The 18893-nt window shown below is 46.8% G+C and overlaps 1 protein-coding gene across 1 annotated transcript in view; it reads right to left on the bottom strand.

The window, feature by feature from the left end:
* SELENOO (selenoprotein O) overlaps window positions 1–17934 on the bottom strand; it is a 33039-nt gene extending 15105 nt beyond the window's left edge. Inside the window, exons 1-7 of the mRNA XM_077264903.1 lie at window positions 17304–17934; window positions 15593–15796; window positions 15336–15513; window positions 10598–10728; window positions 10232–10512; window positions 4492–4636; window positions 3111–3296 (exon numbers count right to left, since the gene is read on the bottom strand). Coding sequence (XP_077121018.1) covers window positions 3111–3296; window positions 4492–4636; window positions 10232–10512; window positions 10598–10728; window positions 15336–15513; window positions 15593–15796; window positions 17304–17932 — 1754 coding nt within the window. The 5' untranslated portion in view covers window positions 17933–17934. The remainder of the gene's footprint in view (window positions 1–3110; window positions 3297–4491; window positions 4637–10231; window positions 10513–10597; window positions 10729–15335; window positions 15514–15592; window positions 15797–17303) is intronic.
* Window positions 17935–18893: the final 959 nt, after the last annotated feature.

Raw genomic sequence — 18893 nt, 5'->3', positions numbered from 1 at the left:
GTTATTAAGCTACATAGCAGCGATCTGATGATCACTGCTATTTAGCAGAGCCGATCAGGCTATGCCAGCTTCTAGCCTCCCATGGAGGCTATTGAAGCATGGCAAAAGTAAAAAAAAAAAAAAAAAAAAAAAAGTTACAAAAAATGTGAAAAAAATTTAAAAAATATAAAAGTTTAAATCGCCCCCCTTTCGCCCCATTCACAATAAAAAAATCAAACCTACACATATTTGCCGCATTCAGAAACACCCGATCTATAAATTAAAAAAAAGGATTAACCTGATCGCTAAACGGCGTAGCAAGAAAAAAATTCTAAATGCCAGAATTACATTTTTTTGGTCGCCGCAACATTGCATTAAAATGCAATAACGGGCGATCAAAAGAACGTATATGGTATCACTAAAAACGCCAGCTCGGCACGGAAAAAATAAGCCCTCAACCGACCCCAGATCATAAAAAATGGAGACGCTACGGGTATCGGAAAATGGCGCAATTTTTTTTTTTTTAGCAAAGTTTGGAATTTTTTTTTCACCACTTAGATAAAAGAGAACCTAGACATATTAGGTGTCTATAAGCTCGTAATGACCTAAAGAATCATAATGGCAGGTCAGTTTCAGCATTTAGTGAACCTAGCAAAAAATCCAAACAAAAAACAAGTGTGGGACTGCACTTTTTTTTGCAATTTCACCTCACTTGGAATTTTTTCCACGTTTTCTAGTACACGACATGGTAAAACCAATGATGCCTTTCAAAAGTACAACTTGTTTTGCAAAAAATAAGCCCTCACATGGCTATAGTGATGGAAAAATAAAAAAGTTATGGCTCTGGGAAGGAGGGGAGCGAAAAACGAACACGGAAACTCCCAAGGTCATGAAGGGGTTAAGCTAAGACAACTGAAACAATATTGGGCAGCACAGTGGCTCAGTGGATAGCCCTGTTGCTTTGCTGCACTGGGGTCCTGGGTTCAAATCCCACCACGGACAACATCTGCGCTTAATTCGTATGTTCTCCTCGTGTTTGGTGGGTTTCCGCCAGGTTCTCACACACTCGAAAGACATGCCGTATATACTAGAGTATAAGCCGAGATTTTCAGCCCAAATTTTTGGGCTGAAAGTGCCCCTCTCGGCTTATACTCGAGTCATGATTGGTGGTGGGGTCGGCGGGTGAGGACTGTCATATACTCACCTAGTTCCGGCGTTTCTGGCGCTCCCCCTGCCCGTCTCACCGTCTCCGGGTGCCGCAGCCTCTTCCCCTGAGCGGTCACGTGGGACCGCTCATTAGAGAAATGAATAGGCTGCTCCACCTCCCATAGGGGCGGAGCCGCCTATTCATTTCTCTAATGACGTGCCGGTGACCGCTGATAGAGGAAGAGGCTGCGGCACCGAAGACCAGCTGTCCGGGGGAAGGAGCGGGACGCCGGGAGCAGGTAAGTATGACATATTCACCTGTCCTCGTTCCACACGCCGGGCGCCGCTCTGTCTTCCCGGCGTCTCTCTGCACTGACTGCGCAGGTCAGAGGGCGCGATGACGCATATGGTGTGCGCGCCGCCCTCTGCCTGATCAGTCAGTGCGGAGAGACGACGGGACGCTGAGGAGCTGCAAGCAAGAGAGGTGAGTATGTGTTTTTTTTTTTATTGCAGCAGCAGCAATGGCACAGATTTATGTGGAGTATCTATGGGGCAACGGTGCAGAGCACTATATGGCACAGCTATGGGGCAACGGTGCAGAGCACTATATGGCAGAGCTATCTATGGGGCAACGGTGCAGAGCACTATATGGCACAGCTATCTATGGGGCAACGGTGCAGAGCACTATATGGCACAGCTATCTATGGGGCAACGGTGCAGAGCACTATATGGCACAGCTATGGGGCAACGGTGCAGAGCACTATATGGCAGAGCTATCTATGGGGCAACGGTGCAGAGCACTATATGGCACAGCTATCTATGGGGCAACGGTGCAGAGCACTATATGGCACAGCTATCTATGGGGCAACGGTGCAGAGCACTATATGGCACAGCTATGGGGCAACGGTGCAGAGCACTATATGGCACAGCTATCTATGGGGCAACGGTGCAGAGCACTATATGGCAGCTATGGGGCAACGGTGCAGAGCACTATATGGCACAGCTATGGGGCAACGGTGCAGAGCACTATATGGCACAGCTATGGGGCAACGGTGCAGAGCACTATATGGCACAGCTATGGGGCAACAGTGCAGAGCACTATATGGCACAGCTATGGGGCAACGGTGCAGAGCATTATATATATGGCACAGCTATGGGGCAACGGTGCAGAGCATTATATATATGGCACAGCTATCTATGGGGCAACGGTGCAGAGCATTATATATGGCACAGTTTTATGTGGAGCATCTATGGGGCCATAATGAACGGTGCAGAGCATTATATGTGGCACAGCTTTATGTGGAGCATCTATGGGGCCATAATGAACGGTATGGAGTATCTATTTTTAATTTTGAAATTCACCGGTACCTGCTGCATTTTCCACCCTAGGCTTATACTCGAGTCAATAAGTTTTCCCAGTTTTTTGTGGCAAAATTAGGGGGGTCGGCTTATACTCGGGTCGGCTTATACTCGAGTATATACGGTACTTATAGGGAATTTAGATTGTGAGCCCCAGTGGGGACAGTAATAATATCTGTAAAGCACTGCGGAATATGATGGCGCTATATAAGCAAAGCAAAATAATTTATAATGACCACAGACGAAACTCAATGCAAACAAATTCATTAGATGGGACACATTTTTGTTAAACTTCTTCTTGACGCTTGTAATGGACATAAAAAAACTGCAGTAAGCGATATTAGATATCAAGTGTAAAGTCTCCGCTTACATAACATTGTGTAATTATCTGCATGTAGTGATTCCATGTACTGCACAGGGTCAATCATACTAGTATTTTTCATCATGTGAAGAGACATCCATCTATTCTGTAACAAAGATTCCTTGTGAAGTCAGTATACGATACATTTCCTTACCATTTTACATGTCTCTATATCTACTACATATAATGTGATGGGTAATACGCACACATTTAATATTCATCTATCTATATAAAAAGGGTGAATAATACAGGTAAAGTTACTTACCAGTATTTTTGAAGCCATTCTTCCCAGTGCTTCTTATTCTCATTCATTAGGTCCTCGGTATTAGTCTGCTCAAGCTTCTGATATTTTTCTATGCGTTCCAGCTCTTGACTTATGTTGGCTTTAGATCCAATTAATGCAAACAACTGAGGATTGCTCTGTGCCAACATCAGCAACATTGCAAGTTGCCTGGAGAAATAAAAATATGCAAAGAGCATAAAATTGGCTTCTGTGGACCAAACTGAAGATAATTTTGTTCACCACCACTGACCTCTGGAAGTATTACCTTACAGCATACCATGTACAGTATATACAATCTGTGAAATGTAAAAAATAAATGCCACCTACTCAGGACTACCCATCTTTCTCTACTCTTTAGCATTAGGCCAGTTAAGTTGAAAGGGTAATCCAAGCTGGACAGTTGAACATACATTATCTTCATGTGATATGAACCAAGAAAAAAAAAATGTATTTTGGCAATATTTATGGCAGAAGACATTTTGTGGAAAAGTAGGTAGAGCTTCAGAGCAACTCTTTTCTAAGGCTACTTTCACACTAGCGTTAACTGCAATCCGTCACAATGCGTCGTTTTGCAGAAAAAACGCATCCTGCAAAAGTGCTTGCAGGATGCGTCTTTTCTCCATTGACTAACATTAGCGACGCATTGCGACGGATTGCCACACTTCGCAACCGTCGTGAGACGGTTGCGCCGTGTTGTGGCAGTCCGCCAGGAGCAAAAAATGTTACATGTAACGTTTTTTGCTCCCGACGGTCCGCTTTTTCCGACCGCGCATGCGCGGCCGGAACTCTGCCCCCACCTCCCCGCACCTCACAATGGGGCAGCGGATGCGCTGGAAAAATGCATCCGCTGCCCCCGTTGTGCGGCGGAGACAATGCTAGCGTCGGTGACCTCGGCCCGACGCACTGCGACGGGCCGAGCCCGACGCTAGTGTGAAAGTAGCCTAAGTGTGCCTGAATCAGATTACTGCCGACATGTTGCTGAGCACTCCTCCCATCTGTTCAAAGCTGATTGTTAATAGAGATGAATCCTAGTTCCCTTTAAATTTGTAGGCTTGCACCCAGGAGAGGAGGGTTTGTTAACGTAAGTCGCTGCTAATGTACCTCATCAGCACCCCATGGTAGTGTTGCGAGGTACCAATTGGAAACAATGCTTACACAACGGCAACGCTGTCAAACACGCACGGATCAGAACAAGCTGCGATCCCTGCTGTTGTAGGAAGTGCGGGTTCAGCTCTTGAGCCTGCTCTGTACATCACTCTATAATTACGCAATGTTGGTCAAACTAACAGAAAAATATTGCATAACATGTTGCCGCTATATAATAATAAACTCATCCTGCCCATAATATTGATATATACTATACCTTGGATCCATTTTTGGTTTAAAAGCAACTTTCAGTTCTTCCATACTAGCACACTGTTCAGTTATGATATTCACGAATCCATCTACATCACCAGCACTTCCAGAAAACTTGCTGAGGACCCGGAAAGTATTTGTGAAATCGGATCCTTTAAAAAAATCATCCATGTAATGAAATGTCTATACAAGAGGAATGATAATAGTTGGTGTTTAAGAAAATTTAGTAATATAAGTTTTGCCACCAATCCCCCCCAGCACTTTGGCTTGTCAGCTCTGCTCACTCAGGGAGTTGTCCTTTCTGAGAGTTGCCGATAACTTTATCCTAGTGATTAGTGGAGATCACAGCTGTAAGATCTTTTATTCCATATTAATGGCATAGTGTAGCAATATTTCACCACTTTCAGTCTTTCTTGGAGGTTCTCCCTGTATTTTTTGCTAACCAGCCAGACAAAACTCACAGCTGGGGGCTGCAACCCTCAGCTGTTAGCTTCAGCAAGGCTAGTTATCAAAAATAGATCTGTTCCACGCCATAATCCATGTCTGGGGGCTCAACAGTTTTCAACCTGGACGATGCCAAGATACGATCGTCCAGGCTGACAACCACTGGTGACTGAGCACAGCCTCAGTGACGTTATTGAGGTTACGTCCAGTCACTGAGGCTCAGTTCCCAGCCGGGCTGAACTGTGGTAACCTCTGTGAGATCCCCACTAGCAGCGTGACAGTTTTGTTGTTTTTTTATTTTAGTTTTATTACAGGAGATCGAGGGCTTCGGTGTAATTAGGTGAGGTGATAAGTATGGTTTAATCAAGATTATTAACCCCTTTCTGACATTAGACATACGATCCTGTCGAGGTGGTATGGGCCCATATGACCACTGACGGGATAGTACGTCTAACGCAATCAGCCGCGCTCACGGGGGGAGCGCGGCCAGGTGTCAGCTGACTATCGCAGCTGACAACCGGCACCGCTCCTTGCACATTAACCCCCGGAACACTGATACTGATGCTAGATAGCATAAAAGCCGGTAATTCAATTGCCGGCTTTTGCTATCTCCATCACAAACCCGACATGATATGAGACATGGTTTACATGCCAATTTTTTCCGCGATTTAACCCTTTAATTTAATAGCTAGAGGGCCCAAATTTTGCACATACACACTACTAACATTAGTAGTGTGGAATATGCAAAAAAAAAATAAAAAGGGATATGAGATGGTTTACTGTATGTAAACCATGTCTCATATCATGTCGGGTTTGGGAAGGAGATAGCAAAAGCCAGCAATTGAATTACCGGCTTTTATGATATCTAGCTGTATGAAATGTATATCTCACCGATAGAGATATATATATATATATATATATATATATATATATATATACACCTATACCCGCACACACACCTATTCTATGTGTAGACATTTATTCTACCTATTCTATTCTGTCAGTGTGATTTTACTGTACACCGCACTGAATTGCCGGCTTTTCTCTAGAACACCGCTGCGTATTTTTCTCAAGTCACATGCATGGTCCGTGTGTAATCCGTATTTTTCTCGCCCCATAGACTTTCATTGGCGATTTTTTTGCGCAATACGGTGACAAATGCAGCATGCTGCGATTTTCTACGGCCGTACAAGACCGTATAATACGGATCAGTAAAATACGGCAGATAGGAGCTGGGCCATAGAGAATCATTGTACCGTATGCAATCCGTATTTTCTGCAACTCTCATACGTCCGTAAAACGCGCTAGTGTAACGCCGGCCTAAAAAGCAATCAAAAAAAGTGTCACATGCCCGAAAATGGTACAAATAAAAACGTCAACTCGTCCTGCAAAAAAACAAGACCTCACATAACTCTGTGGACCAAAATATGGAAAAATTATAGCTCTCAAAATGTGGAGACGCAAAAACTATTTTTTGCAATAAAAAGCGTCTTTTAGTGTGTGACAGCTACCAATCATACAAATCCACTAAAAAACCTGCTAGCAAACACCCCCTTCATCACCCCCTTAGTTAGGGAAAAATAATAAAATTTAAAAATATATATTTATTTCCATTTTCCCATTAGGGTTAGGGCTACAGTTAGGCTAGGGTCACATTGCGTTATGTGACCGCGTTTAACGGACTACGTTACACCGCGGCATAACGCGGTGTTAACGTAGTCCGTTAACGCCGCCATAGCCTGTAATGGTGAGCGCGTCGCTAGCGCCCGCCCACATTGGGCGGGCGCTAGCGATGTCGCGTCATTTGAGTGACGGACCTCGGACGCTGCTTGCAGCGTCCGCGGCGCGCCCGAGGTCCGTTCCTCGCTAGTGCAGATTGGGGATCTGCGCTAGCGGGGACGCCGAACGCGGACCCTAGAGAAGAATTGCGTTAGCGCAACCCGCTAGCGCTGTGCGCTTAACGGATTGCCCTAACGCAATGTGACCCTAGCCTTAGGGTTAGGGGTGCGGTTAGGGTTATGGTTGGGATTAGGGGTGTGGTTAGGGTTGGGATTAGGGTTAGGGGAATGTTCGGGTTAAGGGTGTGGTTAGGGTTATGGTTAGGGTTGGGATTAGGGTTAGGGGTGTGTTTGGGTTAGGGTTTCAGTTAGAATTGGGGGGTTTCCACTGTTTAGTCACATCAGGGGCTCTCCAAATGCGACATGGCGTCCAATCTCAATTCCAGCCAATTCTGCGTTGAAAAAGTAAAACCGTGCTCCTTCCCTTCCGAGCTCTCCCGTGCGCCTAAACAGGGGTTTACCCCAACATATAGGGTATCAGCGTATTCAGGACAAATTGGACAACAACTTTTGGGGTCCAGTTTCTTCCGTTACCCTTGGGAATATAAAAAATTGGGGGCAAAAAGATCATTTTTGTGAAAAAATGATTTATTTTTACGGCTCTACATTATAAACTTCTGTGAAGCACTTGGTGGGTCAAAGTTCTCACAACACATCTAGATAAGTTCCTTAGGGGGTCTTTCCAAAATGGTGTCACTTTTGGGGCGTTTCAATGTTTAAGCACATCAGGGGCTCTCCAAACGCGACATGGCGTCCCACCTCAATTCCAGTCAATTTTGCATTGAAAAGTCAAACAGCGCTCCTTCCCTTCCGAGCTCTGCCATACGCCCATACAGTGGTTTACCCCCACATATGGGGTATCAGCGTACTCAGGACAAACTGTACATCAACTTTTGGGGTCAATTTTTCCTGTTACCCTTGGTAAAATAAAACAAATTGGAGCTGAAGTAAATTTTTTGTGAAAAAAAGTTAAATGTTCATTTTTTTAACATTTCAAAAATTCCTGTGAAACACCTGAAGGGTTAATAAACTTCTTGAATGTGGTTTTGAGCACCTTGAGATGTGCAGTTTTTAGAATGGTGTCACACTCGTGTATTTTCTGTCATACAGACCCCTCAAAGTGACTTCAAATGTGACGTGGTCCCTTAAAAAAAAAAAAAAAATGGTGTTGTAAAAATGAGAAATTGCTGGTCAACTTTTAACCCTTAAAACTCCCCCCCCCCCCAAAAAAAAATGTTGGTTCCAAAATTGTGCTGATGTAAAGTAGACATGTGGGACCAGCGGGGATGATTTCACCGCCGATCATAAGTGGCGTTTGCCATGCTGTCTTGCAAATTAGGCTGTGTGAACATGTAGCAGATTTTTCACGTTTTTTCGCTATAAAAACGCTATAAAACCGCGAAAAAAGCGCTCACATTAAGCATCCTATTTAATAGAATGCAATCTGCATTTTTTGTGCACATGCTGCGTTGTTTTCCTGAGCGGATTCGCATTCCAGAAAAAAAAGCAGCATGTTCATTAATTTTGCGGAATCGCGGGGATTCCGCACACCTAGGAATGCATTGATCTGCTTACTATACTAACGTATATACCGTTCAGTTGCTAAGGTGGGGCCCATACATGGGATACTCACCACACATGGGGATATGAACACACACACAAAATGCGCCCCACACTACCACGTGCTTGAACACATATACCACGCTCAGCGCACATTTCACCACACATACACCAACCTCACCACATAAAAGTCGAAACACAAAAGTCGCCACTCAAAACTCACCATGCGCAAAATTCGCCACATGCAAAACTCGCCACATGCAAAACTCGCCACACGTGCAAAACTCACCTCATGGAAACCTCGCCACATGCAAAACTCGCCACACGTGCAAAACTCACCTCATGGAAACCTCGCCACATGCAAAACTTGCACACGTGGAAAAATTGCCACATGCACAAAAGTTGCCTCACACAAAACTTGCACATACTCAAAACGCACCACTCATAAAACTCACCATGCGCAAATCTTGCTGCACACAACTTGCTACACTAACCTGTCACATGCAACTCGACACACAAAAAGTTGCTACATGCATGTCGCCACACAAAACTCATCTCACAAAAGTCGCTACATGCATGTCGCCACACGCAACTCAACACACACAACTTGACACATGAAACTCGCCCTAAAACACACACAAGTCTGGTATTATCCTTCAAAAATAACTAATAAGCAGACAAACTACAAATGTATCCTATAGGAAGTCCGGCAGCTGTCAGTCACATGACCTGTCTATTATGTGTATGTGTGAGCTAATCTATACTGCCAGGGGGGGGGGGGGGAGGGCTTCCTGTTGGCTGGGGATTTATCAGGCTGCCAATTTAGCTTACAAATACTGAGGTAAAAATACTGACCAAATAACGTGTGAATGAGGTCTAATACAGGAGGAGATGACACACACACATATATACTATATACAGGAGGAAATGACACACAGGTATATACTATATACAGGGGAGTTGACACACACATATATACCGTACTATATACAGGAGGAGATGACATACAGGTATATACAATATACAGGAGGAGATGACATACAGGTATATACAATATACAGGAGGAGATGACATACAGGTATATACTATATACAGGAGGAGATGACATACAGCAGGTATATACTATTTACAGGGGAGAGGACATACAGGTATATACTATATACAGGAGATGACATACAGGTGTATACTACATATAAGGGAGATGACAAACATGTATATACCGAGGGGAAAATGAGAGGTGTGAGGTGAAAATGAAAAGGTGCGAGTGCAAAATGAGAGGAATGAGGGAAAATAGGGGAGTGATCGGAAAATGACAGATGTGAGGTCGAAATGAGAAGAGGGGGAAAATGAGAGGTGTGAGGGAGAAAATGAGAGATGTGAGGGAAAATGAAAGGCGTGATGGGAAAATGAGAGAAGTGAGGTGCTAAATGAGAGGTGTGATGGGAAAATAAGAGAAGTGAGGTGCTATAACTAACTACAGATATTTACTTTGCCCAGGCAACGCCGGGCTCTTCAGCTAGTTAACCAATATGAAATCAAAGTCTTGTGTCAAGAGTATAAGCCATGAGAATCTCTTTAAATAAAATTGAATAAGTCCAGTACCGATCTCTGGAATTCATAGGTACATGTTAAATTCACTATAACTGACTATTGAGACCTATATTGGATAGAATATATGGTAGCAGAAGAGTAAAGTGCAAAGTGCCTGTCAGTCCCCTGGGAACCTTGCAGATAACCATGGATGAGTGTTATTTTGTGGCACAGTAAAATAAAAAAAAAAGCCAAGAACACCACCCTGCTTCACAATAAATCTATACAAATAGTTCTATTACACAAGTTTGTAATTTATAGTCAAACAATTGACCAGTCTGAAGGTTAATGGGTGTAGTAAGTGATAAGTTTCACCTGTAAGGTTCATGGTCTCCAAGAAATCAGAGATTAGTTTGCTGTCCTCGTCAGGCTCGACATGAATAAGACCCAGCTTCTTCCTCATTTTTTGCAGGTAATGTCTTTGGAATTCCACATCATATTCCTCTTCAAGTATTTTCTGACTAATGTCTACAGGCAACTCGGGAACCAAGGCTTCAGCAAGTTTCCCTAAATTCCACTTGCAGATCTCTGGCTGCTTGTTGTAAGCATAGCGTCCCATATTATCGGAGCCATTACAGATGTGCTCAGGGTCATACCTGGAGGATAGACAGTGCTGGAGTTAGGGCCATTGACATTAGCAGACAAGAAAATCCTTTATTTTACCTTGACTTTATTACTAACCTGTCCAAGAAACCATAAGGTCCATAGTCAATAGTGACTCCTACAATACTCATGTTATCAGTATTTAATACACCATGGCAAAAGCCAACACACTGCCATTCAGCAACCAGTCTGGCCGTCCGCTTTGTTATCTAGAAGAAAAAATGATGGAATAAGAACTGCAAGACGAGGGTGCCTAATACCTATCTAATAGCCTTACAGTGTAACCAATTATTACCCCTCTGTCTGGTAGTTACATCAGGTGACCACTAACCTGTAGATGTAGTAAATCAAAGGGCTCCCCATACTACAAGATTTTCGGAATCAGTAATAATTAAGAAATAAATATACCGTATATGGTGTGACAGTTTAATAATAGTATTGTCAACATCAAACCATTAGAATATTTGAGTGCCTACGGGTGAAATTGGAATCCAGCCCCTAATTTTAGGGTCCGTGGCTGGGCCTCCATTGCACATCAATTTTCTATAACTCTGAGATCAAATCACTTGGGATCTAGTGGATCACAGTGGTGCTTATAAAAGAATCACACACACTGTGATCCAATGTAAATCTCTACGATGTATGGTAATTTCATTTACAATGTGATAATTTGGTTAATTTTTATTCACAATTCCATTTCCCCCCCCTTTCCCTACTAGTTACGGTAATTGTTCACTTTGTGAATTCTGTCCTAGGAGGTCGGACCTCTGTTATTTGTATTTGACATCTTTGTGACATCTGTATTTATACATGGCATTTTAAAATGATCATATACAGTTTCCTAGGTTAATAATGCCAATGTATCTATAAAAATGAGATATTACCCAGGCTTTTGAAAACAGATTACAGTCTTGTATCGATCTAAGCCAAGGTCCCGATTAATGGTTTTATGTCTTTATCGATTTCCTTGGAGAGAGGAACCAGACAGGGGTGCCCTCTCCCTTTTGTTTGCCATCACCATGGAACCACTAGTTGTCAGGATCTGTTATAAAGTGATTAAAGTGGGTTCTTGTGAGGACCGATTGGGGTTACACGCGGATGATTTAGTCCTGTTTATGGCCAGTCCTAGAGCTACACTGCCTTTGGTAATATATCTGACTGATGTTGGCCGGATCTCTGGCCAAAAACAAAACTTGCAGAAATCCATGAACACTATGGGATGGAAAGAAGGAGATGAATTCTGCATCCTACGAATAGTATGCAATTTTAAATATCTAGGTATACACATAGCAAGAAATCACATGCAACTCCATGATTTAAATATATCTCTTTTGTCATATCTGAGGGAAAATATTAGAGTACTAGATGGTGGCCCGATTCTAACATATCGGGTATTCTAGAATATGTATGCGTAGTACATTGCGCAGCCCACGCAGTATATAGCACAGCCCATGTAGTATACTGCCCAGCCACGTATATAGCACAGCCCATGTAGTATATTGCCCAGCCACGTATATAGCACAGCCCACGCAGTATATTGCCCAGCCCACGCAGTATATTGCCCAGCCCACGCAGTATATTGCCCAGCCCACGCAGTATATAGCAATGCAGGCATCATATCCCTGTAAAAAAATAAATAAATAAATAAAATAAAAAATAGTTATATACTCACCTTCTGGAGCCTCCGGATCCAAGCGATGCTCCTCGCCCGCTCCGGTCCCAAGAGTGCATTGCGGTCTCGCGAGATGATGACATAGCGGTCTCGCAAGACCACTACGTCATCATCTTGTGAGATCGCAGCATGGAGCGTTGGGAGGAGCGGTAAAGGCCTGTTGTCGTTCAGGGGGCCGACGGACGGTGAGTATCTAACGATTTTTTTTTTTTTTTTATTATTTTTTACATTAGATCGTTTTACTATTCACGCCGCATAGGCAGCATGAATAGTAAAAAGTTGGTCACACAGGGTTAATAGCAGCGGCAACGGAGTGCATTACACCGCGGCATAACGCGGTCCGTTACCGCTGCCATTAACCCTGTGAGGGCAGACTGGAGGGGTGTATGCGGGCGTAGGGCAGTGAGTGCGGGCACTGCGGGGAGTAAGGAGCGACCATTTTCTTCCGGACTGTACGCGTCGCTGATTGGTCGCGGCAGCCATGACAGGCAGCTGCCGAGACCAATCAGCGAACGAATAACCGTTACAGACAGACAGAAGGACAGACAGACGGAAGTGACCCTTAGACAATTATACAGTAGATGGGGTGCCCTCCCTCTGTCAGTAACTGGGAGAATCAGTGCCATCAACATATCATCCTCCCTAAATTCCTGTATGCACCACAACATTTAGCATCCATAATCCCACACAAGGTTTTTGCCAGGATCAACTCAATTTTAGCATCTTTCACATGGGGCTCAAACCGACAAACTGAAACAGACCGCTCTTCAGGGTCCAGAGATGAGGCAGGTGTGGCACTCCCAGACCTCCTCTGCCACTACACAGCTGGCCAACTTCGCTTTCTACAACACTGGATAGCAGATCATTATTTGCCTCATTCTGACCACCACCTGGTGCACGGCTTGAGTCTTCAGAGACTATGGTGGGTTTTGGAGGCACCACAGTAATAATCACACCTCTTGCCCATTAACAGACTCGTGGTTCAAGTGTGGGGAATCAGCAGGAAGATTTTCCAATTCAGAGGACACGGTAGGCGAGTCCCCCTTATGGCATAACAGTTTTCGTCCTGAATTGCTACATTCCCTAAATGCTCAGTTTTAGTCAAACTTATGGGTCAAGACAATGACACAGGTATATAGCCAGGGTTTTGTTTCCTTTGAACAACATCAACAGCTCTATCAAGACCCCAGATACGCTTTCTTTAGGAATCTGCAACTAAGGCATGCCCTAAACACCCAGTTGCCAGACTCAGGAGATTGGTATTTTAAGGAGCCAGGAACCAGAGTGGTTGATCGCCTTTTTGTATACCCAGTACTAAGCAGGAGATGCTCCTCCTCGACACTGTTAGTTGAGGACAATAACACTCTTCCTTATCAGAGAAGGATTGGGGAGAGGCCTTGACCTCAGGGCAATGTTTCACCCACAATTGAGGACAAGCTAGTCCTCATGTGCATAGTTCATCATTGCTACATGACGCCCCCGCAAGTGACGGCACTGGTCTCTGCACTCCAGGTATTGTGTTGCTGGCTCTTTATTACTGACCTGAGCCGACAACAGCGCGCACGCTGCAATTGTGCACAATGAATTGGGGCAGAGCAGAGACTATGAAGTAAGGGTATGTGTCCACGTTCAGGAAACGCTGCGTTTTTGACGCAGCATTGAGCAGCATGCATAAAAAACGCAGCGTCCAGATGTTACAGCATAGTGGAGGGGATTTCATGAAATCCTGTCTCCATTATGCAGTAAAAGACGCATGCGGCACACCCGAGAAAACTCACGTGCGGAGCGTCTTTTAAGAACGCAGCATGTCCTTACATAGCAGAAAAAACTCAAGGACAACGCAGGTGACCTGCCAGTGACCTCAGGTGCAGATTTGGTCAGGATTTTACCTACATAAAATCCTGACCAAATCCTGAACGTGGACACATACCCTTACTGCGACAGTGATCCAAGCCTCTGCCCCTGATGATGCTTGCTTTGAGTATCCAAGCATGTACAAATCACCCTTTTGCTCCACTCAAAATAATTTTTCTTTTTAAATACAAATAAATACAAGCACTGCAATCAGAAACACAACCACGATATCAAAATATAAACTAAATTGATCCAATTGGTAAACGTAATGAGAAAAAAGCCAAACGCCAGAATTACGTTTTATTGGTCGCAACAACATTGCAATAAAATGCGATCAAAACATCATATCTACCCCAAAATGGTATCAATAAAATTCGTCAGCTTGGTGCACAAATGATAAACCCTCACCCAGCCCCAAATCTTGAAAAATGCAGATGCTTACAGGTCTCAAGAAATGGCGCTTTTTTTATTTATTTTTATTTAAACAAACTTATACATACACTATACTATACTTGGTATCTACAAACAAACTCGCAATGACCTGGAGAATCATAATGGCAGGTCAGTTTTAGCATTTAGTGAACATGGTAAAGAAAAAAAAAAGAAAAAAACACTGGAATTGCACTTTTTTGTAATTACGCCACACTTAGAATCCCCCCCCCCCATTTTCCAGTACACTATATGGCAAAATCAATGCTGTTGTTCAAAAGTGCAACTCGTTCCGCAAAAAAATAGCCCTCACATGGCCATATTGATGGAAAAATAAAAAAAAGTTATGGTTCTGGGAAGAAGGGGAGCAAAAAAAGAAAACATGGAAAATGCCAAGGTCTTGAAGGGGTTAAGATGAAATTTACTTTGCATTTGGACCAGCCCTTTAATATAACCGCACCTCCTGACTCAGAAGGAAAACAGCTGCTGTGTAAAGAATGGAGGTGGGGTAATACAGCCCCCTTTCCCCCCCGAACACAGCGCATGATACATCTACGGTTAGGATTTATGTAAATGAAGCTCGAGGGGAACCTGCCGGGTAAAGAAAGAGCACCTGTCAATATGGGATTGGTCTGCAAGTTAATAGCGCCGGAAAGACGTTACCTTTATTCCATGCGCACAATTGATTTAGGAAAAAAAAATAAAACTACTCCAAGTGTTTCATACTTCACTCCAGCAATATAAAAATAATGTAAAGTACACGAGACGTGTGTAAAGCCGCGGGCAGCGAGCTCAGTAGTGATGGTGGTCCGCCAATATGGCCACAGACAGCAGAAAACACCAATGTAGAAGAGCCGGTACCTCTCGGAAGAACTCCGCGTTTCGCTGCGTTCTCTCAGGACACTTCTGCTGTATGTCTGGGTAAAACGTCCCGATCACATAATCCAGCATCTGGATCCGAATATCATTCCTGCCGACACTCGGACCACTGCGTCCAGTAAACTCATCGGTGGGCTTGAAAATCTCAAACGAGCCAAACCTGAGGAAATAAAGGTGGGTTATCATTACTTATCACATACATTTATGTGGGGGATAAAATGGCAATAAATTATCGTCACCTCAGAAATGTGGCAGCGACACGTAAAACTATTGTGCACTTTTCGTTCTTGGGGTGGCCGTCATAGAAGATGTCTCTGACCACGGTGGAGTCGGAGGTGACACAGGACGCCGCTCTGGTGCTCGGTATTCCCAGGTGGGACATGGCCTCGCTGCACAGGAACTCTCGGATGCTGGAGCGCAGCACTTTTCTGCCATCCGCCTGTCTGCAACACAAGTATGGGGGAAACCATGACTGACAGACAGACAAAGCACAGGGCAGCCTCATGGGGCGTTCACAAGCTGCAGTTACAGCGGCCAGGCTGTGACATCAATCGCCCTCACTCCCTCCCATCCCATGGGGATCGGCAGAAGGTGGAAAGCATTTCATCCCCGCGATCCTGTACCCACAGCAGGGCTGTAATACTGGGGGCTATTGCATGTCTTCTAATGTCCATCATGTGGGACACAGTGGTGTGCGGAAGGCACCCAGAGAGGAGTCTGGGGTCTCCCCACCAGTAATGGCTTGTTTAGACGCACCAACAATCAGCGAACCCTCCGCCTGCCGTAAGGGCCAGTCCAACCAGGATGGCAGACGCCCGACATATAAGCAGAACGCTCCACTGTCAGGAGCAATGGCTTAACTGCAGGCATAAAAAAAAAATCATGGTTATCGGCAGCACATGACCCCATGTAAACAGGTGGTGTGCTGCCGAGAAAATTGTCCTGTATGTGGTCAGAATGAGTGTTCTATATGGCGGAGATGGGCTGACTGGCCATGAACAGGTCAACAAGACGATGTCTAATACGATCCTCCTGTCCCCGCACAGCATCCTTTGATCGGCAGCTTATGCCCTGCTTACACCGGATGATGTGCTGCCGAAAATGAGGACTAGTATGGCGGCATAAAAATGTGCCAGCGCCGCCGTTACTAATAGCTGTCATCATGGCTTCAGTATAAGATTATTCGGAAAGTGCAGATTGTCGGGAGCAGGGACATTCCACAGCGCCCCCCCCCCCCCCCCCCCCCGTGACCGTCAGCACCCCAGCTGCCCCCTGTACCACCCTCCGCACAAGCGCTGCTGCCCCCCCGTACTCCCCTCTGCACAGGCGCTGCCCCCCGTATTCTCTGCACAGGCGCTGCCCCCCGTATTCTCCTCCGCGCAGGCGCTGCTGCCCCCCCGTACTCCCCTCCGCACAGGCGCTGCTGCCCCCCCGTACTCCCCTCCGCACAGGCGCTGTTGCCCCCCCGTACTCCCCTCCGCACAGGCGCTGTTGCCCCCCCGTACTCCCCTCTGCACAGGCGCTGCCCCCCGTATTCTCCTCTGCACAGGCGCTGCCCCCCGTATTCTCCTCCGCGCAGGCGCTGCTGCCCCCCCGTACTCCCCTCCGCACAGGCGCTGCTGCCCCCCCGTACTCCCCTCCGCACAGGCGCTGTTGCCCCCCCGTACTCCCCTCCGCACAGGCGCTGTTGCCCCCCCGTACTCCCCTCCGCACAGACGTTGCCGCCCCGTATTCCCCTCCGCACAGGCGCTGCTGCTCCCCCCCCCCCCCCCCGTACTCCCCTCCGCACAGGCGCAGTTGCCCCCTGTACTCCCCTCCGCACAAGCGCAGTTGCCCCCCCATACTCCCCCCCCCGCACAGGCGCAGTTGCCCCCCCCATACTCCCCCCCGCACAAGCGCTGTTACCCCCCATACTCCCCTCCGCACAGGCGCAGCCGTTGCCCCCATTACCTGGAGTACGGGGTGAGGCCGGCTCCCTTCAGCTGCAGCTCCCAGCGCTGCCCGGCCGGGCTCACCACCTCCCCCAGGTACATGGCCGCCCCGTCCCCCAGCTGTCCGGCGAAGTTCCCGAACTGGTGGCCGCAGTAGCAGTGGGCGGCGGGCTCGGAGCCCGGCAGCAGGCGGTTCCCGCTGAAGTACATGGCCGCCTCTTCCTCGTCCTCCTCCCCGAGCTGCAGACCGAGCAGCGCCAGCGCCGGCGGGGACAGCGCCACCACTCTGGGCTCCTGCACCGGGCTGGGGCGCACGGGAGAGAAGCAGACTCCGGGGACTTGCCGCGACCGGACAGCGTCCTCGTCCTGCCCATCCCCGGGCTCCACGGGCAGACTGCGCAGCGCTCGGTTATCGAAGCGTAGAGCCCGCAGGCTGGAGGCCGGGGAGGCGGCGGCGGAGGTGAGCACGGCCCGCTTCATCATGCTGACTGCACCCGTGATCCGGGGGACTGACACACCCGCCCGTGCCCAGCACACTCCCATGCAGCAGGGCAGGCTACGGGCCATCCGCGTGCACCCAACACGGGCATCAACACAGAAGTCACATGTACTAAGCCGCCTGCAGCCGCCGGGTCCTAGAGCCCGCATGCGCCGCAGCGTCACAAGGAGAAGGCAGCGTGACTAAGCATTCTGCTGGCGGAGATTAGAAACGGGCGTTGGTCATTGCAACCAATCAGCTTCCAGCTCTCATCGTTACAGATCGGTGCAAATTCTAAACGGTGTCCTGATTTGTTGGATGCAAAGGTCCTAAAGAATAATGTGTCGCTATCCCCGACCTAGCAGGACCACACAGCAGGGGCGGCAGCACATTCAGCCATGGCCCATGGGTGCAGACTTTATTCTAGATACTTTATCGAAAGTTTGCCTTATTTTAGCAAGGTTTGCTATGGAGGCTGCTGACGTCACTTATCTTACATAATAGGGCCTGTATGTGACCCTGCCTAATGCGGAGTAAAGCCCTACCTGAGTTGTGCAAGTGTGTTTTATAGAGGAAATTGTATGGTAGTGAGTTACAAGTGCAGTGGGCGGACGCCGTACACTTCCTGCCCCCGTATTCCCCATCTGGACTGACACCCTGCACTTCCAGCCTCCGTATTCCCCGTCAGGGTGGGCACCCTGCAGTCCGGTAACAGGAATATGGAATCAGGAAGTGCAGGACGTCCGTCCAGACGGGGAATACGGAGAGGCAGGAGTCCGTTAATAGGGAAATATGCAGTCAGGAAGTGCAGTCCGTCCTCCTAGATGGGGAATACGGAGGCAGGAAGGGCAGTCCGTCCTAGATGGGAAATACGGAGGCAGTAAGTGCAGTCCATCCTCCTAGACGGGGAATACAGAGGCAAGAAGTGCAGTCCGTCCTCCTAGATGGGGAATACGGAGAGGCAGGAGTCAAGCAGCAGGGAATATGGAGGCAGGAAGTGCAGTCCGTCCTAGATGGGAAATACGGAGGCAGTAAGTGCAGTCCGTCCTCCTAGACAGGGAATACGGAGGCAGGAAGGGCAGTCCGTCCTCCTAGACGGGGAATACGGAGAGGCAGGAGTCAAGCGGCAGG

The sequence above is a fragment of the Ranitomeya variabilis genome, chromosome 5, assembly GCF_051348905.1.
Source record: "Ranitomeya variabilis isolate aRanVar5 chromosome 5, aRanVar5.hap1, whole genome shotgun sequence".
NCBI classification, from domain to species: domain Eukaryota; kingdom Metazoa; phylum Chordata; class Amphibia; order Anura; family Dendrobatidae; genus Ranitomeya; species Ranitomeya variabilis.
This window is presented reverse-complemented; position numbering and strand designations above follow the sequence as displayed.